At 41.1% G+C, this 20,041-nt stretch overlaps 1 protein-coding gene across 3 annotated transcripts; it reads right to left on the bottom strand.

Annotated features, from left to right (window-relative positions):
- Nucleotides 1-132: 132 nt before the first annotated feature.
- Nucleotides 133-11,906, bottom strand: RBM11 (RNA binding motif protein 11). 3 transcript variants are annotated; one of them, XM_034792593.1, is made up of 6 exons: nucleotides 11,453-11,585; nucleotides 9,222-9,590; nucleotides 7,260-7,422; nucleotides 4,533-4,611; nucleotides 2,611-2,704; nucleotides 133-723 (listed from the first exon to the last, which is right to left on the bottom strand). In XM_034792593.1, the coding sequence occupies exons 2-6, from the start codon at nucleotides 9,222-9,224 to the stop codon at nucleotides 391-393; spliced, it is 672 nt and encodes a 223-aa protein (XP_034648484.1). In that variant the 5' UTR covers nucleotides 9,225-9,590; nucleotides 11,453-11,585; the 3' UTR covers nucleotides 133-390. The 3 variants fall into 3 exon arrangements, with proteins under 3 accessions (XP_034648484.1, XP_034648491.1, XP_034648476.1); XM_034792600.1 differs by lacking the exon at nucleotides 11,453-11,585 and adding an exon at nucleotides 10,423-11,098; XM_034792585.1 differs by lacking the exon at nucleotides 9,222-9,590 and having other exon boundaries at nucleotides 11,453-11,906.
- Nucleotides 11,907-20,041: the final 8,135 nt, after the last annotated feature.

The raw sequence follows: 20,041 nt of genomic DNA, 5'->3' as shown, positions 1-20,041 counted from the left end.
TTTTAAGCTACCCTACAGGGTTCTTACTCCAACACACATCTGTAATACTTTTGAATGACTAAAGTTGAAAACTTCATGTATTAGTGGAATAATAGTTGTCATTGCTTCATGAAAAAATAAGGGAAACAAAAGTGCTTTTTTCCTTTATTAGGAAAAGTTCAACTTTTACAATACTTTTCCTATACCTTTTTTAGAAGGATTTCTTCCTCCAAATATGATAAGATTAACTGCAATGTCAGGATACTTTATACATATAACATTTCAAAAATAATAGTCATGAATCTTGTGGGTCCATTTTAGTAAAGTGCAAAAATGAGAGATGCTCACTCTCAAATAAAAAGAACAAATAAAAGCGCAATTAAAAAAAACTGTGAACTCAGTCACACAATATTAGTGCCTTTTTTTCTTGATCTTACACTTACGGTATTTTTGGCCATGTTCTCTTTGTTTTTTTCTGTCATTTTCCATGCTACTGTCACTATCACTAGTTTGCTGCTCTCTTTTTCTTTTACAAGCATTTTCATTAGCCAGATATGATTCACAGTCGCTCAGTTGTGGAGGAACCCACTCAAAAGAGCTTTGCCCAGCTTTAAAATCCTCAACAGGATTCATATAGGGTGGCATGGGAAAAACTGAAGATGGTGGTGGAGTCATCTGATAGTAAGGAAGCTGCTGTTCCATTGGACTGTAAACAGCATACTGCTGTGTTAAAAAATGGCTCATCTGAAAAAACAAAAACTCAGTTATCAGGGCTGTCAAACAACTAAAAAAATCACAATTAATTGAGAGATTAAAAAATATCACAGTTTTAACTGCACTGTTAAACAATAGAATACCAATTTAAATTTATTATAAATATTTTGGATATTTTTCTAAATTTTCAAATATATTTATTTAAATTACTACACAGAATATGAAGTATACAGTGTTCAGGTTATATTATTTTTATTACAAATATTTGCACTGTATAAAAGGTTTAAAAAGACCATGCTTTGACTTGTAGATTGCAGTAAGAGGCACACTAACGTTTAGCATATCTGGCACGTAAATACCTTGCAACACTGGCTACAACAATGCCATGTGAATGCCTGGTCTCACTTTTAGGTGACATTGTAAATAAGAAGCAGGCAGCATTATCTCCCATAAATGTAAACAAACTTGTTTCTCTTAGCGATAGGCTGAACAAGAAGTAGGACTGAATGGACTGGTAGGCTCTAACCTTATTTAGGTTTTGAGTGCAGTTATGTAAAATAAATTCTACATTTGTAAGTTGCACTTTCATGATAAAGAGATTACACTACAGTACTTGTATGAGGTGAAAAGAAAAATACAATTTCTTTTGTTTCTTTCTTACATTGCAAATTTTGTAATAAAAAATAATAATATAAAGTGAGCACCATACCATTTGTAATCTGTGTTGTAACTGAAATCAATATATTTGAAAATGTAGAAAAATATCCAAAAATATTTACAATAAATTTAAATTGGTATTCTATTGTTTAACAGTATGATTAAAACTGTGATTAATCGCGCCTATTTTTTAATCTAGTTAATTTGTTTTGTGTTAATCGCTTAAGTTAACTGCGATAAATTGATAGTCCTACATATTAGACTAAGTTCCAACAAGACAAAGCTTAATTTTGCATGCACCACTGCATCTATAATGAAAATGTTAGCACCATTTTACAACTATAAGTTATTACCTTATATAACGCTTTTCCATCTTCAAAGAGCTATAAAAATATTAAGTAATTCTATACCTTTGTAGGATACTTTAATATCTCCATTTTACAGACAGGAAAATTAAAGCAAATGTTAGACTCGATGCGTCAGAGTCTCTACTCTAGATAAGCAGGAACAAGGATGGCAATACAAATTATAAATGTGTGTGTGTGCATGCATATGCTGGGGGAAAGGGCTTGGAGCAGAAAAGTGGTTTTATGTCATCTTTGTGCCTTCCCAAATTCTAACTTTGGCCTTTGACTAAGTTAGGGCATCTCAAGGTATCTCCAGTTTATGCCTGGGGCCGTTGTGGCAGCTGGACTGCAGTCATGTTTCAGCCACACTCTCCTAGCTATACTTTCAGTACACCTCCTGTCTCATCTAGAGAAACACTATAAGTATTCCCTAGTTTAGCAGATCTACTGTCTTTAATATTGGCAGCCTAATTGGACCACAGGGCAACACAGAATCCAACCCACAATGTTTGCTGCCTAAAGTTGAGCACTAAAATCCATATCCAGGCACCACAATAAGCAACCTTATTTTTCAGAAGAATGGGGCTCCCTCAATTTGAGGGAGCCAATGTCAGAGTAGGATTAAAATTTTGGACTGGTAGCCAGACACTCAAATTCTGATCAACTTCCATATTAATGTGTTACACAAGCACCATGTCAGAAAACAAAATATCCGATTTTTATACTCCCTGGAATGCTAAGAATTTGTAACTACTATACAGATATACCTCCATTATTTGGACATGGTGACTAGGAATTCAGATAATATACTCTTTAATACATTAATTCTGTTGTCTTTCATTTCACACAAGTCATTTTGCTTTAATGGAAGGAACAACTATTAACCAGATTTGTAACATTTATGCAAACTTACCATCTTTTGAAAGACTGAATATTCCTGAGGTAAACTATTGTTCATTGGAAAAGGAGTAATGGGAAATGGAGGACTGCCATAAGGCTCTTGATTCCTGTGAAAACAAGCATAAATACGTGAAGTTGTCTCTTGTCAAAGATTCCCTTTTTTAAAAAAATCAATTATTTGAATTTTGGGATATCACATGCAGCTGACTGGATGGATGATATGTTAAAAGCTGAATGAACTTCTATTTTAAGAGCTGAAGCTCCATGACAAAATTGTGTCAACTAAAGAAACTAGAAGAGAGGATTCAGCGAAGGCCTGTTCCCGAAGGCCTGTTCCCAAAGTCAACTGAAGTCCATGGAAAGACTTACATAAGACTCTAAATGACACTGTATCAAGCCCTGAGAGCTTAATTTCCCTTAATAGTTCTGCCAGAGTTTTAAACAGAAGTGTTGAAGATCTAGGCTGGTTTTCAGCGGTAAGCTCCATTATGATGATTTATGTTTTTGTATTCTTATGGCATTTGTACATGCATACAAACTTGATGGAGTTTTAAAATTATTTCTATTATCACTGACTTTTTTTTCTAAAAAATGTAGTTCTAGAGGTTTTTTTGTGGGAAAAAATGCTCTGAAATAATTTTACAACATTTATACTTTCTTCTGGCAGAAACGAGGCATGTAAAATTCATTCTGTCTGGTCATTTTGGATTGACATGGTATCCATTCTAATCACCCAAATGTTTAAAATAATAGGATCCAGGCCAAACCACACTGGTCTAAAAACCAAGCTTGCTGACCTGTGACTAGGCAGAGGTAACATGGTCCCCAACAGCTTGACCAGCTAGCAGGGATGGAGTCAAAATACACTACAACTGTTTGTATATGTGGTATGTACACACTGATCTCAGATTCTAGTATGGGTTACAACTTTTAAAATAAAAGATGTTTCACACCAAAAGACCTCCACCCCCAATATAATACAGTAGAACCTCAGAGTTAACAAACACCTCGGAATGTTTGTAATTTTGAAATATTCATAACTCAGAACAAAACATTATGGTTGTTCTTTCAAAAGTTTACAACTGAACATTGACTTAATACAGCTTTGAAACTTTACTATGGAGAAGAAAGATGGGGCTTTCCCTTTTTTTTAGTAGTTTATGTTTAACATTGTACTGTACTTTTTGGGGGTTTTTTTTGTCTCCGCTGCCTGATTGTGTACTTTCGGTTCCAAATGAGGTGTGTGGTTGACTGGTCAGTTCATAACTCTGGTATTCGTAACTCTGAGGTTCTACTGTAGAACCATTAGGGCAGAGGGACAGCTCAGTGGTTTGAGCATTGGCCTGCTAAACCCAGGATTGTGAGCGCAATCCTTGAGGGGGCCATTTAGGGATTTGGGGCAAAAATCTGTCTGGGGATTGGTCCTGCTTTGAGCAGGGGGTTGGACTAGATGACCTCCTGAGGTCCCTTCCAACCCTGATATTCTATGATTCATTCTGGGTTTGGCACATAATCAGAGAGACTGAGAATTCCATGTACCATCAAACTCAGGCACAGCAACATAAACTGTATGTGTGGGGCCAAAAATAATATACCATGACCATCATTTTACAGGGTGAAATTTACTATATTAGGTATTCGTTTCCTTGAAATACTTGTAAAAGGATCCTTGGTATTAAAGTGTCTCTTGCTTTACTTCTATAAAGGCTTAATGCTGTTTCCACGTACCACAATGTAAATAGGTTTGAGCCCGCAGTACTTTAAAAATACATGTGGTGGGGGTTTTTTTTGGTGAAAGCTATTTCAACTCCTTTTTCTCCTCACCCATTGATTGCATTATCCCATTAGGCAGATTTCAATTAAGTATTAAATTAAATTTAAAATAATGTAATATCTTGAACACCTTGCAATATTTTCACAAATGTTCTCCATTACCTATACGTTGGTGAATATATGTCAACCCAGTTCTCAAAACCTTGGCTAGGGCTGTTTAACTCTGGTGAGTGGGAACTCCCTGTAAACAAAATAAAAATGGTAACATTTATTCTGTTTTATATGAAGACTATTACCTTAACTTGTTAAAAATAAAGAAACTGTCCTAAATCAGTTGGGGGAGACACAAAGTTGGGTTGTTTTTTTTTTATAGCAAAGCACTTGTAGATGTAAGACACCATTCTACAGCAGATTAAAATTCCAGAGCCTGATTGTGATCACATGAAAACATTTGCTGAACGTTCATGTGGCTCCACTTATTACAGTGGAGTTACTTCTGATTTAACAGTGGTGTAACTGAAAGCAGAACCTGGCCCACTTTGTTGTAGAAGGTATTTCCTTAACTCGTGGGTAAGTTTCAAAAGTGGTTAAGAGACTCAGGAGCCTAAGTCCCTTTTCAAAAGAGACATAGGCACTTAGAAGCCTAAATCACAGGGCACGTCTTCACTACCTGCCGGATCGACGGGTAGCAATCGGTCTATTGGGGATCGACTTATCACGTCTAGTGAAGACGCGATAAAATTGATCCCTGATCACTCTGCCGTCGACTCCGGAAATCCACCGCGGCAAGAGGCGGCAGCGGAGTTGACGGCGGCGCGGCAGCGGTCGACTTGCCGCCGTCCTCACAGCCAGGTAAGTCGACCTAAAATACGCAACTTCAGCTACGCTATTCAAGCTATCCCCCGCTGTAGTGTAGACCTAGCCTCATTGAAAGTCAATGGGACTTAAACTCCTAAAACACTCAAGCACTTTTGGAAAATGTTACCCTATGCCAACAGAACAGACTAGAAATCCTATAGCTTATATTTAGTACACAACACAAATTATTACCATAGTATATTTACATTATCCCACAATGTTTAAATAACATTAAGGATTTGACTTAAAAGGACAGACTTTCAACAATTAAGAATCCTTTTTTCTTTTCTTCACTTTTTGTAAATACTCTTAGTAGCTTGAAAATTAGATTTCTCTAACTAGTATTTCGCTTTCTTTTTGCCAATTGTTTATTTTCTCTTTCCTGTGCTCTTTCTGAGGCTAAACAAATATTTTTGTTTAATTTACAGTCAACTTCACCACAGCTTTCAGAATAGTTTAACTGTAGTACTAAAGAGCCTGGACACTGTGCTCTTAAAGTGGACTGTGTTGGATGTTTCTTTTTGGTGACTCACTCAGAAAATGACTCAGTGACAGATTTTGAGTTTTCTAGAAAGAAATATAGCATATGGAGGACATTCTCTGAGACAAATTTTCATGGATTGATTAATTTTGGAAGTAAACTGCTGGAAAGTGTTCATCTTAAAAAAGGTACAATCTGAAATGCCATTCTTAACTCATCATTGGGATAGTTCTCTGACTGAGACTCGAGGGACATGGAGACCAAATCCTGACCTCACTGAAGTCAATGGCAAACTTCATTGGGACCAATCCAAGTTTACCCATGCACCGATGAAAAAATATGGGAAGAGGGTAGGAAGGAGAAATCACACCTAGTACATCTAGTACAGTACTTCAGCACATTTTTGTTGTTGTTAAATCTGGCAGGCCATTACTGAGATATAAAGATAATTAATAATACATTATAATTGTATATCACATATATAAATGGTTATATTTTACTGTGATATTAAAGGAAAATTATCATTTTCTATTTTTGAAAGCACTTACCTATGTATCTTAGTGCATTCTCTCTTCAGATTATTAAATTTGACCATTTGAATGTCAAGTTTATTTTCTATCATTTATGACAGACTGACTTTCCATTCACAGTTAATTGTATCCGACAGAATTAAGTAATAAATGATTTTACTGTGTACAATACCTTTATATTTTAGATTCTGTATGAATAAATGGCTAGCAGAGACTGCATCTACATTAGCAAACTTTATCGCTGTAACACACCAATGGTAAGGAGCAGCGTAGGCTGTAGTGTCAACAGGATGCCCAGGTTAATACTGCAATGTTTGGGTTGCAAACACTGCAGGGAAATTATTATTAGTTTTGTAATTGTTTGAACTGAAATTATTTTCATATATGTTAGTGGAATCTACTAGTCACAAGTTTATAAAAGTTTGGGTTTTATTTTCTTAAATTGGGTTCAAATTTTAATTCTGTGTTTGACAGTACCCTTTTTACCACATATTTTCCATTTAAAAAAAAAAGTAAAAACAAGCATATGCTAGCAGTCCACACATCCCTTTTCTGCCTCAGAAAAAAACTTGGCAAGCAAACATGTGATAAAATACTCTACTGTAAACATTCTCAGCCAAGTTCTACTTTCAGTTACACTGGTGTAAATTCAGAGTGACTCTACTGTCTCCAAATTTACATTGGTGTGATCAGAATTTTTTGCCATCTTGTTGTCGTCACTGTATTCTCTCTGATACCTTACAAGTTATGTTCTGAATCCCCTGGCGTTCCTTTCTTATTAAACTTAAAAACACAAATATTTGATCTTGCTATATGAATATGGACAAAGTATTTCTTCCTAAGAGAACAGATTGTGCTTTGTTCACTTGTGACCCACCTCTCAAAAAGACTACAGTAAATCACGAATTTGCATGTCACACAGCTGCTAAATCCATTCTACAATGACAGAGCAGAGCCAGAATTCACATTGAAGGAAAAATAAAGTTGCTAATTCAATAGTTTTGGAATTACTAAACCTACCAAATCGATACTGTACTTTAATTGGTCTTCCATATAAACGGATTCCATTCAGCAAAGCTATAGCATAAGGCACTGATTCTGTGTGCTTAAAGCAGACAAATCCAAAAGACTTGGGTTTTCCTTCTTTGTCCTTACATATGGTCACATTGGTTAATGGTCCAGCCTGTAAGAAACTTAAATTATTTTCTCATAAATCCTTAGCAGAGAATAGCTTTTCATTCTGTTTTGAATGTTTATTTCATTCATGAATATTTAGCAATGGTCAGACCTACACAAAATGCAAGCATGTGATATTTAAGATTCCCTACATCATTTTGACTATGCACGTCATTCTTTACTGACTGAATCCATATAGCTCCAGACCTGGGGCTCTTGCAAGTAAAAGTCAGCTGTGCATGTGTTTGAAGGTAACAAAACATCTAATTAATGTGTGGTTATCATTGGTCCTGATCACCCCACTCACACTTTTTCTCTTTATCTTTTTAAATTATACATTATTTGTGGCAGAAACTGTCTTATGTCTGAACATCAGCTAGCACAATCCTGATAGGAACCTTTGGGTGCTGCTAGTGCAATTCAAATAGTGAGTAATACCAGCTACATATAACTAGGTCTCCATCTATGTTGCAGCTTGCATAAGTTCAGGTAACAAGTAGCATTATTCAGTTTTGATCAGCTACTTAAAAAAAAACTGTGGTAGGAATAGCAAACTTGGGCAGGTAGCGCCACTATTATCTGTAATTGAAACAATACAAAAAAACAATCAAATCAGTTTTCACTCAAACATTGCCCACCTGTCATTACAAATATGTAACACAGAAAAACAAGGGGCACTGACAACCATTAGGGATAAATTGTAGCTTATATTAAGCATTAGGCCCACATGTCTCCACAGAGAAGGGATCCATCTCTGTGCCACTTGAACTATTTCAGTACTGGGTAAGCATTTTTTTTAGAAGAACCAAGTTCAAAGTGATCATGCTTCAAGAAATGCTGATTCCTGAATTTCAAATAAGTAGTAGTTTTCATAATACGGCATCCAAGACAATCAGCCTTCAGTGCAAAAGAGAAGAATGAACTAGTATTTTAGTCACTGAATCAGCATTTCCTCCTGAGATATGCTCCACTTCTAAAATGTTGATTTGGCAGAGTGAGAGGAAATAGGAAGAGGAGCCCTCCTACCACAGGCCAGGAATGCTTAAGAGTGGTCATACTATAGTTGGCTCATTTGTAGGGGGAACAAGTATGTCACCCCATTGCTGTCTTGGGTTGGTCAAATTGCTGTTCAGTTCACTAAGTGGGGTCATGAAGCAACTAACTAGATGTTCAAATTACTGTTGCACAGCTATTGGACTTTTGGTCTTAAATGAGTGGCTTACTTGTTGGAAGTACTGATGATGAAATGAAGTTTCAGGTAAGAGCCAAAAACCCCCTCAAAAATCATGTACTACTTTAGGCCAGGTAGCATTCTGTATGCTTGGCTTTTCAGCAATTGTAAACCTGTTCTTCCTGCACAAACTGCCAGAGGCTTATATTTTCAAGTATATGCTAAATGGAGAACACTAGAGCACAAAGGAAAATAAAATCAATCTTAGGTTTTCTGTATTTCTACTTAATGTAATACTCAGGATTTTAGATGATCATTAGCAAAAAGCAAAATCAGAATTTGTCTGTCTAGGGAACTGATCCTTTTGATTCATGGTGCTGAGCTGACAGTCATGTTACCCACTCCATATTATCACACTGAAGACATTAAGAATCCTCATTAAGGACATTAGGGATTCTTGATTAATGTAATCTGATTGCAATGCACTGTTGCCAGCTATCTATGAATTGGGACTAGATTAAATAAGATGACTGCACACACTTCTTCTGAAAATAAAGTTTAAAAATGATTTTTTTCAGAAAAAAATGGAGAATACAAAAGATGAAGGTAAATATGAAGGAACAAAAATAATGTACCATTTTTTTTTTCTAATTCTATTGCAACAGAATGCTGATCGAGATAGGCAGAAGATTCAGCCCAGGCTATCCTGTGCAGGGAGTCTTCAGAAAGGTGATCTTGCATCTTCAAACATCTTGAAGTATTTTTTTTTTAAAGGAAGGCACATTTCAAAGTAATGGCAACTCAGCCACCAACTTTTGCAATTCTGCTTTATTTTTTCCAGAGTTGTTCGAATCTTGAAGCAATTTTTTTTCCTAATCTGCAAGTTTCCTACAAGTATCCAGTCTGCTGCTCAGGATTTGTCTAATGCAGATTATCTGGTTCTTCAAGAACTAGTAGTAACAAACCATGTGCTCTGATGATCAATCTTTTATACGTAGATCTTCCTGTTTATAAATAAAAAATAATTTTGTGCTGAGCAAAGTTACATAAATGAATAGTTATAAAAATGAAAAGAGAATAAATTTTATAACTGTTTTTTCTATTTAATGTGGTAAGAGAAAACACTATGATACAGGAAAACAGGTTTAGGAACTAAAGCCTTACGAGTGTTTTTGGACTACGAGGTGCTACCATACTGAATTCTACAGTCTCCGTGAGAGAGGGGAGGAGGACAGCACGGCAGTGGAACGCATCCAGCCACAATAAAAATAAGAGTAAAGGAGCATGTATGGGGGAAGAGAGAAGGAGAATAAGGAAAAAGAAAAGACCTGCTTGGTTTCTTGAGGAGGTGTATGACAGAAGCTACGGCTAAATAGGTATACATTGTTAGCCAGGATCAGATGACCAGGGTAGCTCATGCACAAGATTCATTTCTGGGTGAAGGACTTCATGTTGGGAGTGTCATCCTATTTTTATCCCACTGGGAGAGCATGACGGACTGTCTCACTAGGGATCATGAGTAGTACAACATGGTTTAAACGTAGGGAGCAACAACAGAACGGCTGCTAAGGGGAGATGAGATGGATGCTTTTTTTCACCTCTATCTCTGGAAAAAGCTAATTCAAGGATTATGAAGTGGCAGAGACAATAACAAAGGGTCGAACCTCCTAAAATAAGAAAAAGTCTAGGCTGTGATGCTTTTTTCTATAATTGGCCTGTTTATTGTCAGTGAGGGGAACCCTGATGCCAGTGAATTTCTGATGTGAACACTATACACATGCACACACATGTGCATGCGCTCACACACACACAGATAGCACAGAAACTGATCCCTACCTCAACATTTAAAAGGTAACTGGCAGGGATTTAGTGCATTTGCATACACAAGCACTGAAAACATTTGAGAGAGAAAATTTAGGCAACATGTTTTTCACTGTGAATGGATCACATGCCTCTCCTCCCTGTACTAGTTCCTACAGATCGGGGTAACCTAAGTATGTCCAAGGACCCAGAAGCACGCAAAGGACTATTGTTACCAACTCCTACAAATTCAGTGTGTCTTGCAATAGTAGTTCTTCTTAATGCCCCAGTTTCTGAAGTCAGGTGACTACATGAGAATCTTAGCTTTCTCGTAACTTTTTCTGGTTTTGTACCTTTCTAACCTTTTCTGGTACAGAGAAATGCTGGAAAACATGACCCAAATGATTCAAAACCCAGAAAGCAAATAAAGAAACAAAAAGTTTATTGAAGTCCCATGATTTGGGGGTCAGATTTACAATTTTTGAATGTTGGAGGCTGAGAATACCAGAATAGACAACAGGACAGAGAGGCCACCCTCCTCATGGGCACGGGGCAGAGAGCTAAGGAAGTCAGCACCCTCAGCCCCAGCTTGGGGGCCAGAACAGGAGGACACGGACCCTGTACGGGGGGAGTGACTTCTTCAACCTGCTCCGTTGGATGCAGGTGGGAGCTCTGCAACACCACACAACACAAGGGCAGCTCCTGTACTGACTGCAGCCCCCTCCCCCAAACTCCCTCTCCAAGCCCCATCACACCCCAACCTGCCCCACCCAGGGGCCCTTCCGGTCCATCAAGACCCCCTCACCTCCCACCTCCCAGGATAGGCCCCGCTCCTGGGCCAGGCCCCCACATTGCACCTGCCTCGCTCCTACCAGGCCCCGCCCCCACACTCCACAGACCACCTGCCTCATCCAGACTCCACCCCCGCCCCCAGGCCATGTGCCCGCATTCCAAGTCCCACCCCTCATTCCACCTCTTTGACCCCACCCCCTTCCCAGGCCCCGCCCCCAGCTGCCCACTCATTCCACTTGCCCGCCCCTTGCTAGGCCACGCCCCCGGCCGGCACCTGCAGGAAGAGCTCGTAGAGAATCTCCTCCCGCACGCGGCTCTCCAGGTTCCCTACGAACAGGGTCCGGTCCGGCTCCCCCGCCCGCCCCGGTGCGGACATGGCGGCCCAGCAGGGCGTCAGTCAGTCAGCGCCAGCGCTCCATCAGCGCCGGCACGGGGCGGGGGGAAGAGGGAGTGAACACGCACGACCGTCCGTAAAGCACCGGCCACCCGTCTCAGCAGCGCGACAGGCAGGCGGGGTGCTTTACTGAGGTTGCTAGGAGACGAGTTGCGCGCCCTGTGGCATCCAGAAGGCTGCGTTTTCGGGCTCGGCGGCCCTAGCAACCCTCATACGGGCAGCGCGCGAGGGGGCGGAGCTTCGCTCTTTCCAACCCCGCCTCCTGATGGGGAGGGCTGGGAGACAATGGAAACGGGAACCACCGTCACAGCCTCTCTCCCCTGCGCCGCCTCTAGGCCAACCGGCCCCGCCCGCCAGTCGCACGTACAACGGCTCCCGGCCCCGCCCAGCGCAGGGACGTCTGACGTCACCGGGCAGCCGCGGTAGCCGGGCGCCGACCCCCCCCCCCCCCCCCCCCCTGGCCGTGACGTGCGCGGACAGACCCCGATCCGCCGCAGCGCTCAGCGCCTGTGCAAAGGCCCCGGCCCCGGAGTCTGACCCTGGGCAGGGCGCTCCCCGCCCCGCTGCGGTGCGCAGTCCCCGCTAGGCTTGTGCTGGAGTCGCCAGGAATTGAAGATGATGTGGTGTGTTATAGTCCAGGAATACATGCAACCAAAACCGGCTATCGCCTCTGGGCCACAGGCAGCCTGAGACCCCTCCCCTCGTCCTGCTGCAGAAGTGGTGGCACCTGTGGGGAAATCACAGGCTTAGCTTCACTAGATGAAGCAAGTGGTGCCCAGGGACTTGTTACTTTTGAATACGCTTGTCATCAAGTTGCATTAGTTGTCTTTTACTTGGTGGCCTTAGTACTGCAGCCCTGTGTGAGCACCCCCTGAAAATGAAAAAAATAAAGTCAGTTTGTGTTCCACTTGCCATCATGTGGCTCAACTAGATATTACAGTTGTTGTCATAGGGTTGGTAATTGCAGATATTGAGGAGCCCCATTCTTCCAGTCCATACATGAAATCATATTAATGATCTCAGTCAGCAATATAATAACATAGCATTATAATACAATTCTAAAGAAGAAAAGTGTTTGATTTGAGATTTCTGTGTTTACAGGTCTGTCTCATCTTATGCTGGGGTTACGTTCCGTGGTCAGCGCGTAAAGTGAAAACCATGTATAGTCAAAATTACATTGAGTGTAATGGTGGGTGGAATTGCCCACCCTACAGGCACAGTATTTAAATAGTTTTTTTTTGTTTTTGCCAACCGCGTAAAGCTGAATTCGCGCATGTTAAATGCACATAAGATGTGACAGACCTGTAATTAAATTTGAAATATTGCAAGTGGTACCTAGTAAGTGTCATGAGATCAGTGGTATAGCTGAAGTTGGCATGATGGTTGCATTCGAACTGTCTATTTTAGGATATACAGATATTGCTTAAATCAAATAAATATGTACATTTACCTTTATGTTGCTTCAGTGTTTAACAAAATATCACATTTCCTGAAATTATCTAAGTGATAAAAAATCTTACTCTGATAGTTTTATAAGTACTTCTGCTTTGCTCTGTTTATTAATGGTTAAAATACCCAAATATTCAGTGGTTCTGAGAAGCAGGGGGTTTGGCTTAGCTTTGAAATTTGCACTAGTGTTTTTCACTGATGCCTAGTTTATATGCTAGCAAGGTGCACTAGCTTGAGTCTTCTTGAGGGTCTTGATCCAAGTACACCTCTACCCTGATATAACGCTGTCCTCAGGAGCCAAAAAATCTTACCACGTTATAGGTGAAACTGCATTATATCAAACTTGCTTTGATCCGCCGGACTGCGCAGCCCCGCCCCCCCAGAGCACTGCTTTACCGTGTTATATTGGGTCGCATTATATCGGGGTAGAGGTGTACTTTGAAAGTCAATGTGAGTTTGTGACAGAATGTACCTCTGTATTCACACCCTACACGCTTTTGTAATCTTTGTACAAAGCATGCCTTGAAAACTCATAACTTGCTGATCAGTATAGTCCTGATAAAATACGTGGCGATATAGTATATGAAATTATAAGATTACATTGTATGGTGTTATTAACACATGTTCCAAACTGAGGTTAGCAGATAGGTCTCTCTCAAAGGAATGTGTGCTTTGCTTAGTTTGCATTTAAGCAATAATCAGAGTAATGAAGTAGGAAGCAAAACAAAGGAAGTTCAAAAAGGGGAAGAAAAGCAGCAGGGATCATCCTTCAGTATGGGCACTGTCTCCTGAAACTCAGCTGGCAATGTTTTTCAAGAGGGGGACTGAAACTATAAAAAAGAGGGACAAACACCCCAAGGCATCCCACTGTTCTCTGTCTCTGTGCCCATCAATTCACAGCACCCGAAGAGACGAAGGAAACAGCCGTTGGATGGGGGTGGGAGAGCAGAATGGTCCTGACCTAGGAAGTTTGGTCAGTAAGACTGCTGAAAACATGTGATGAGAAAACTTTGCTTTGAATTTAACATAGTTTGTTAATCTAGGTACAAGTAGCTATCTTTATTTTTCTTGTAAACATTTCTAACTTTTATGCCTCATTATTTGTACTTATTTAAAATCTCTCTCTTTGTAGTTAATAAACTTGTTGTGTTTTACTTAATCCAGTGTGTTTAAATTGGAATTCTGATAAATTCCATTTGGGGAGGCAAGTTGTGTGCATATTATTCCTTTTAAAGAATAATGGATCTAATATAGCTTGTATTGTCCAGGACAGGGCTGGGCAATACGGGGCATACATTTCTGGGGTAAATCTATGAGGGTGTATTGGGGTCACCCTGCAATATAACTAAAGCTGATGAGAGCTAGAGTGTAACCCAGATATGGCTGGCAGGTTGCAGTATTCAGGGTGTAGCTCGCACGTTGGAGGCTATGAGCAACCTAGACGGAAGCCACTTCAGCAAGACAGTGTAAGGCACACAAGTTGCAGGGCACAGGTGACACAGCTGCTCATTAGCCTGGATTTTACCTTGGTATGTCCTAGAGCAGGGATCGAAAGGCGACACGTGAGCTGATTTTTAGTGGCACTCTGCTGCCAGCCAGCGTCCTGGCCGCCGACCCTGCTCAACCCTGCTGCCTGCCTGGATGAACGGAACCCCAGGCCAGCAGCGGGCTAAGCGGGGCCGACGGCCTGGACCCCGGCTGGCAGGAACCAGCGATGGAACCCCAGACCAGCAGCGGGCTGAGCGGCTCAACCTGCTGCCGGTCTGGGGTTCTGCCCGTCATCCTCCTGCCAGCCGGGGTCCCTGCCACCGGCCCCGCTCAGCTGCTGGCCTGGGATACCAGCCGCCGGCCCTGCTCGCCTCGCTGTCAGTCTGGGGTTCCAGCTGCTGGCTCCATACCAGTTGGGTGTCGAGGCCTCCAACCCTGCTCAGCCCACTGTCAGCCTGAGGTACTGACATCCAGCCCCGGGCTTTGCTCCTAACCTGGGCCTGGCGCTCTGCTCCTGGCCTGGGCCCAATGCTCTGAAGCTGCCCCGAGCTGTGGCCCACTGGCCCCAGCCTGGAGCAGTGAGGGATGCAGATGGGCAATGGGCCGTAGCTCAGCACCCCCATCTTAAAAATTGTTCCTGGCCACTGGGATATTTTAAAGTCCTGGTTTGCTGCTTATATCAGACCACATCTGCATTTGACCTTGTGCGTGCCCTCTGTCACCATTTTTTTTTCCACTGAGAGTTGAGGGGAACATTTGACAAAATGGCAGCTCCTAAGACAGCAAAGTTAGATGTCCGTTCTTTTCAGCCTTCTTGGACAAACACATTTGGATTTATTCAAAAGAAGGACCGTGCTGTTTGTGAAGCAGACAAGACTGAATCGATCAAAAAGGCAGTAGCAGGATATGAGAAGCAAAGCAGTGTTTTTAAAAGCTTAAGTGTGAGTAAAAATCAAGCTACAGAAGGAAGTTACAAGATTGCACAGTGCATTGTGAAAAACGGAAAGCCATTTACAGATGGGGAATATATAAAAGAAGTTTTTCTCAGCAGTTCAGAGATTTTGTTCAATGATTTGCCAAATAAAGATACGATCATATCTAGAATAAAAGAACTGCCTGTCTCTGCCAGAACAGTTGAGAGCTGCATAAGCGAAATGGCAAAAAAAAAAAAAAAAAAATTAAGGAAAAGCAGACAACTGCATTAAAAGACACAGCAGTGTTTAGCGTTGCAGTGGATGAGAGTGTGAATATAAATGATGTTCCACTTTTGGCAGTTGTTGGAAGATATTGTGCTTCCGATGAAATCAAAGAGGAACTTTGTTGCCTAAAACCCTTGTATGACACAACAAAGAGCGAAGATATAGTGGAAAGTTTTGTAAACCATTTTGTGGAACGAGGAGTTGACATCAGAAAAATATTTTGTGTGACAACGGATGGTGCTCCTGCCATGGTCGGAAAACAGAAAGGATTTGTAAAGTTACTTGAAGATCAAATTGGCCGCCCTATAGTGAAATTTCACTGTATCATCCATCAAGAAAACATGTGTGCTAAAATTTCTAATTCAGAGCTTAATAATGTGACGAATACAGTGGTGTGAATTGTGAGTTTCCTTGTTGCTTGCTCTGCTTTGACTCACAGACAGTTTCAAGCACTGCTAGAAGAGATGGACAATGCTTATAACGACATTCCACATCACAGCAACATTCGGTGGCTAAGTCGTGGCAAGGTTATGGTGAGCTTTGTAAACTGTTTTGATGCAATCAAGGCCTTTTTGTCGGAAAAAGGACAAAACTACCCCAAACTGGTTGATGATAAATGGCTGTGTAAGCTCATGTTTCTAACTGACATCACCACTCACCTAAACAAACTCAACCTCTGACTCCAGGGTGCAGGGCAAACGGTTCTGAATCTTTATGAAGCCTGGAAGGTATTTGTTGTAAAACTAGCAGTTTTTTCTCGCGGTATTCAAACTTCTACTTTCTGCTACTTCCAACACATAAAAGAGCTACCAACACGTTGCACTGTCAGTGTCGATGAGATTGGAATGTACATGCAAGAACTGGAATCAGAATTTTCTGTCAGATTTCAAGATTTCCAGCAATTTGGCCCAATGCTTTCTTTTCTAATTAAACCTGAAAAGTTCAACGAAAGCGACTTGGATTTGTCTGTATTTCAGTGGATGGGTGTTGAAGATTTCGAAATGCAGCTCATTCAGTTAAAGCTCAGAATTGTGGGCATCAAAGTTTGTAGATCTGTGGAGTGCACTTGAAGCTACCGAGAGAGATCATGGATGTTCCTGCCAGTGAAATTGAACTCTTTGAAGAAAATTGCGTTTGCAATGCTTTCAGCGTTTGGATCCACATACCTGTGTGAACAAGTATTTTCACACATGAAATCTGTCCTCTTCCCTCTCGGAGCCGGTTAACAACTGATCACTCAGAAGCCTGTGTGCAGCTCAAAGTATCCGAATACGTGCCAGACATTGGAAAACTCAGCAAGGAAAAGCAAGGGCAAGCATCACACTAAACTGATAAGATCTGCATTTTAATTTAATTTTAAATTAAGCTTCTTAAACATTTTAAAAACCTTATTTACTTTACATACAACAATAGTTTAGTTATATAATATAGACTTAGAGAAAGAGACCTTCTAAAATGTTAAAATGTATTACTGGCACACAAAACCTTAAATTACAGTGAATAAATGAAGACTTGGTACACCACTTCTGAAAGGTTGCCGACCCCTGTCCTGTAGTCTTTCCAATGGCTAAGGTAGGCTTTAGATCAACCCTATAATGCATAATTCCTGCTGGCTCCCTAGACAAGAGATTGTAGATTACTTCTGAAAGCGCATGTCCTACATGATGGTATGTAATGCTACTATTACATTAAGTGTTTCTTGTAAATGTCGTGCATTTCTACTAAGCTGTTTAGTAAGTTTTTTGAGCATATATTTATTTCACCATTATTTATATGACAAAATATTGGAATATAAAAGAGAATCAACTGGAATGAAGTGATCGGAGAATATCAGTCTTTGCAGATAGCAATTTTTGCAGAACCTAATGCTTCAAAAGATTGAATGTGTAAATACATCATGTGGTTTAACAGAATTGTAATTATATTATCATCTTACTTGACAATAATTTGAAACATACTTAAAATAACCTATTTGCACCAAACAAAGGTTAAGGATGGAGAAGGAATGGAAAAAATAATAGCTGAGACACAGTAATGGATTATAGTAGTTATGTGAGTTCATATGTAGACCTGTCAGAAATAAAGGACTCCAGTAAAAAAGATTCAGTCCCTACATTGTTAGAAATTTGAGGTTATTTTCAAAACTTTCTGTATCATGTCCATGTATGTAATCTAGGATATGAACATCCACAGGTAGATGCACATTGCATTGAATAAGATGCATATTTTAAAAACTGGTGTGAATATGTGCACACATCAACCTGACTTTCGGTGCCATGCAAAAATAGATGGAGAATGAGTGAAGCTACAACAAGTAGTCAAACATTTTCAGTTTTGAAAACAACTTTTGTGGGAAGCTCCTGTTAGTCTTGTTCATATTTAGACTAATGAAATAAAGGTTTGATTCTGCAAAACTTTCCTTGTGTGAATAGTCCTATTACTCCATCCCCCTCTCCACTTTACCACCAGCAGAGCTCAAAGTAAAAATGTAATGCAGCCTTAAAGGAGCCCACAGGGGCAGTTACCAGCTGTAGAAATGTGGACAGCATAGCTCTGTTGGAGTCACCCTTTGAAGAGTGGAGGTAGTCTGTGATGAGTTGTACAAGCCCCACACTGGGAAAGGAAGGGGTAAGGAGCAGCTCTGGGCCCAGAAATCCCGGCCCACCCACACTGCTGGGCATGCTCACAATGGAAGAGGAGCTCAAAAGGGAGCAGCCCAGCTCAGTCTTGGCGTACTGAACAGGAGAGGAGTTGTGTGGTACAGGCTTCTGCCGAAAAGCTGAGGCCCCAGGTGGCCAGGACTAGGTCCCAGTGCCAAGCTACCACAGGCCCTTCGACTCCAGAGGACTGCAATGACAAGCCTCAACAAAGGGTGGGAAACCCTCCAGATCATGCCCAAGGAGGACTTCAAGGGGAGCTCAGAAATTACCCAGTGGCACCAGCAAAGGAACTGATACCAGGGTAGGAAGTAGCCCAGGGAGCAGGCACCCACCCCCCTAGGCCGCATACTTTGACATATTGTTTCATTGGGCCCTGGGTTGGAACCCGGTGGAGCAGGGAGGACCTCAGTTTTCCTACCCCGTCTACTGACTCATCATCGGGCAACATGGCTGCAAGCAGTTACTGACTCTCACTGTTGGGCAACACTGTCCAGAGTATCTCCACTAGGTGGTACTGCCAGCCTGGGACTCAAAACACCTTCTGACAGTCCAGGAACACAAAGCCAGCTTCTGGTCTCTCGCTAGTCCATGAGGAATTGGTCTCATATATTGTTCTGGAAAGAACATCATGAAACCACATCTCCTACCCAAGGGAACAATTGTGAAGGAATCTTTGCAAGGAAAACATCACTCAGATTTGTTTGCCTTTTTCTACTCCTGTGGGTTTTCCAACAGGGAAGTTGTCAGGGCTGGATCCCCACTTTGAACTTTAGGGTACAAATGTAGGGGCCTGCATGAAAACTTCTAAGCTTAACTACCAGCTTAGCTCTGGTTCGGCTGCCACCATTTCAAGGGATTCCCTTCCTGGGAAACCTTGAAAAACCTTCACCAAATCCCTGGTGAAAACAAATCCAAACCCCTTGGATCTTAAAACAAGGGGAAATTAACCATTCCCCTCCTTCCTCCCACCAACTCCTGGTGAATCAGTTCCAACCCCCCTGGGATCTACAACAGGGAGAAATTAACCATCCCCCCTCCTTCCTCCCACCAACTCCTGGTGAATCAAGATCCAAAACCCCTTTGGATCTAAAACAAGGAAAAATCAATCAGGTTCTTAAAAAGAAGGTTTTTAATTAAAGAAAAAGGTAAAAATCATCTCTGTAAAATCAGTATGGAAATTAACCTTACAGGGTAATCAAACTTAAAGAGCTCAGAGGACTCCCCTCTAGTCTCAGGTTCAAAGTACAGCAAACAAAGATAAACACTCTAGTAAAAGGTACATTTACAAGTTGAGAAAACAAAGGAAAACCAACACGCCTTGCCTGGCTATTTACTTACAAGTTTGAAATAGGAAAGACTTGTTTAGAAAGATGTGGAGAACCTGGATTGATGTCTGGTCCCTCTCAGTCCCGAGAAGGAACACACTCTCAAACAAAGAACACAAACAACAGCCTTCCCCCCCAAGATTTGAAAGTATCTTGTCCCCTTATTGGTCCTTTAGGTCAGATGCCAGCCAGGTTACCTGAGCTTCTTAACCCTTTACAGGGAAAAGGATTTTGGAGTCTCTGGCCAGGAGGGGTTTTATAGTACTGTACACAGGACAGCTATTACCCTTCCCTTTATAGTTATGACAGAAGTGTAAAGGGGTAATAATTGACTAAGTTTCACAACAC

The sequence above is a fragment of the Trachemys scripta genome, chromosome 1, assembly GCF_013100865.1.
Source record: "Trachemys scripta elegans isolate TJP31775 chromosome 1, CAS_Tse_1.0, whole genome shotgun sequence".
Taxonomy (NCBI): Eukaryota; Metazoa; Chordata; order Testudines; family Emydidae; genus Trachemys; species Trachemys scripta.
Note: the sequence above shows the minus strand (reverse complement) of the source record. Positions and strands in the feature narration are given on the sequence as shown.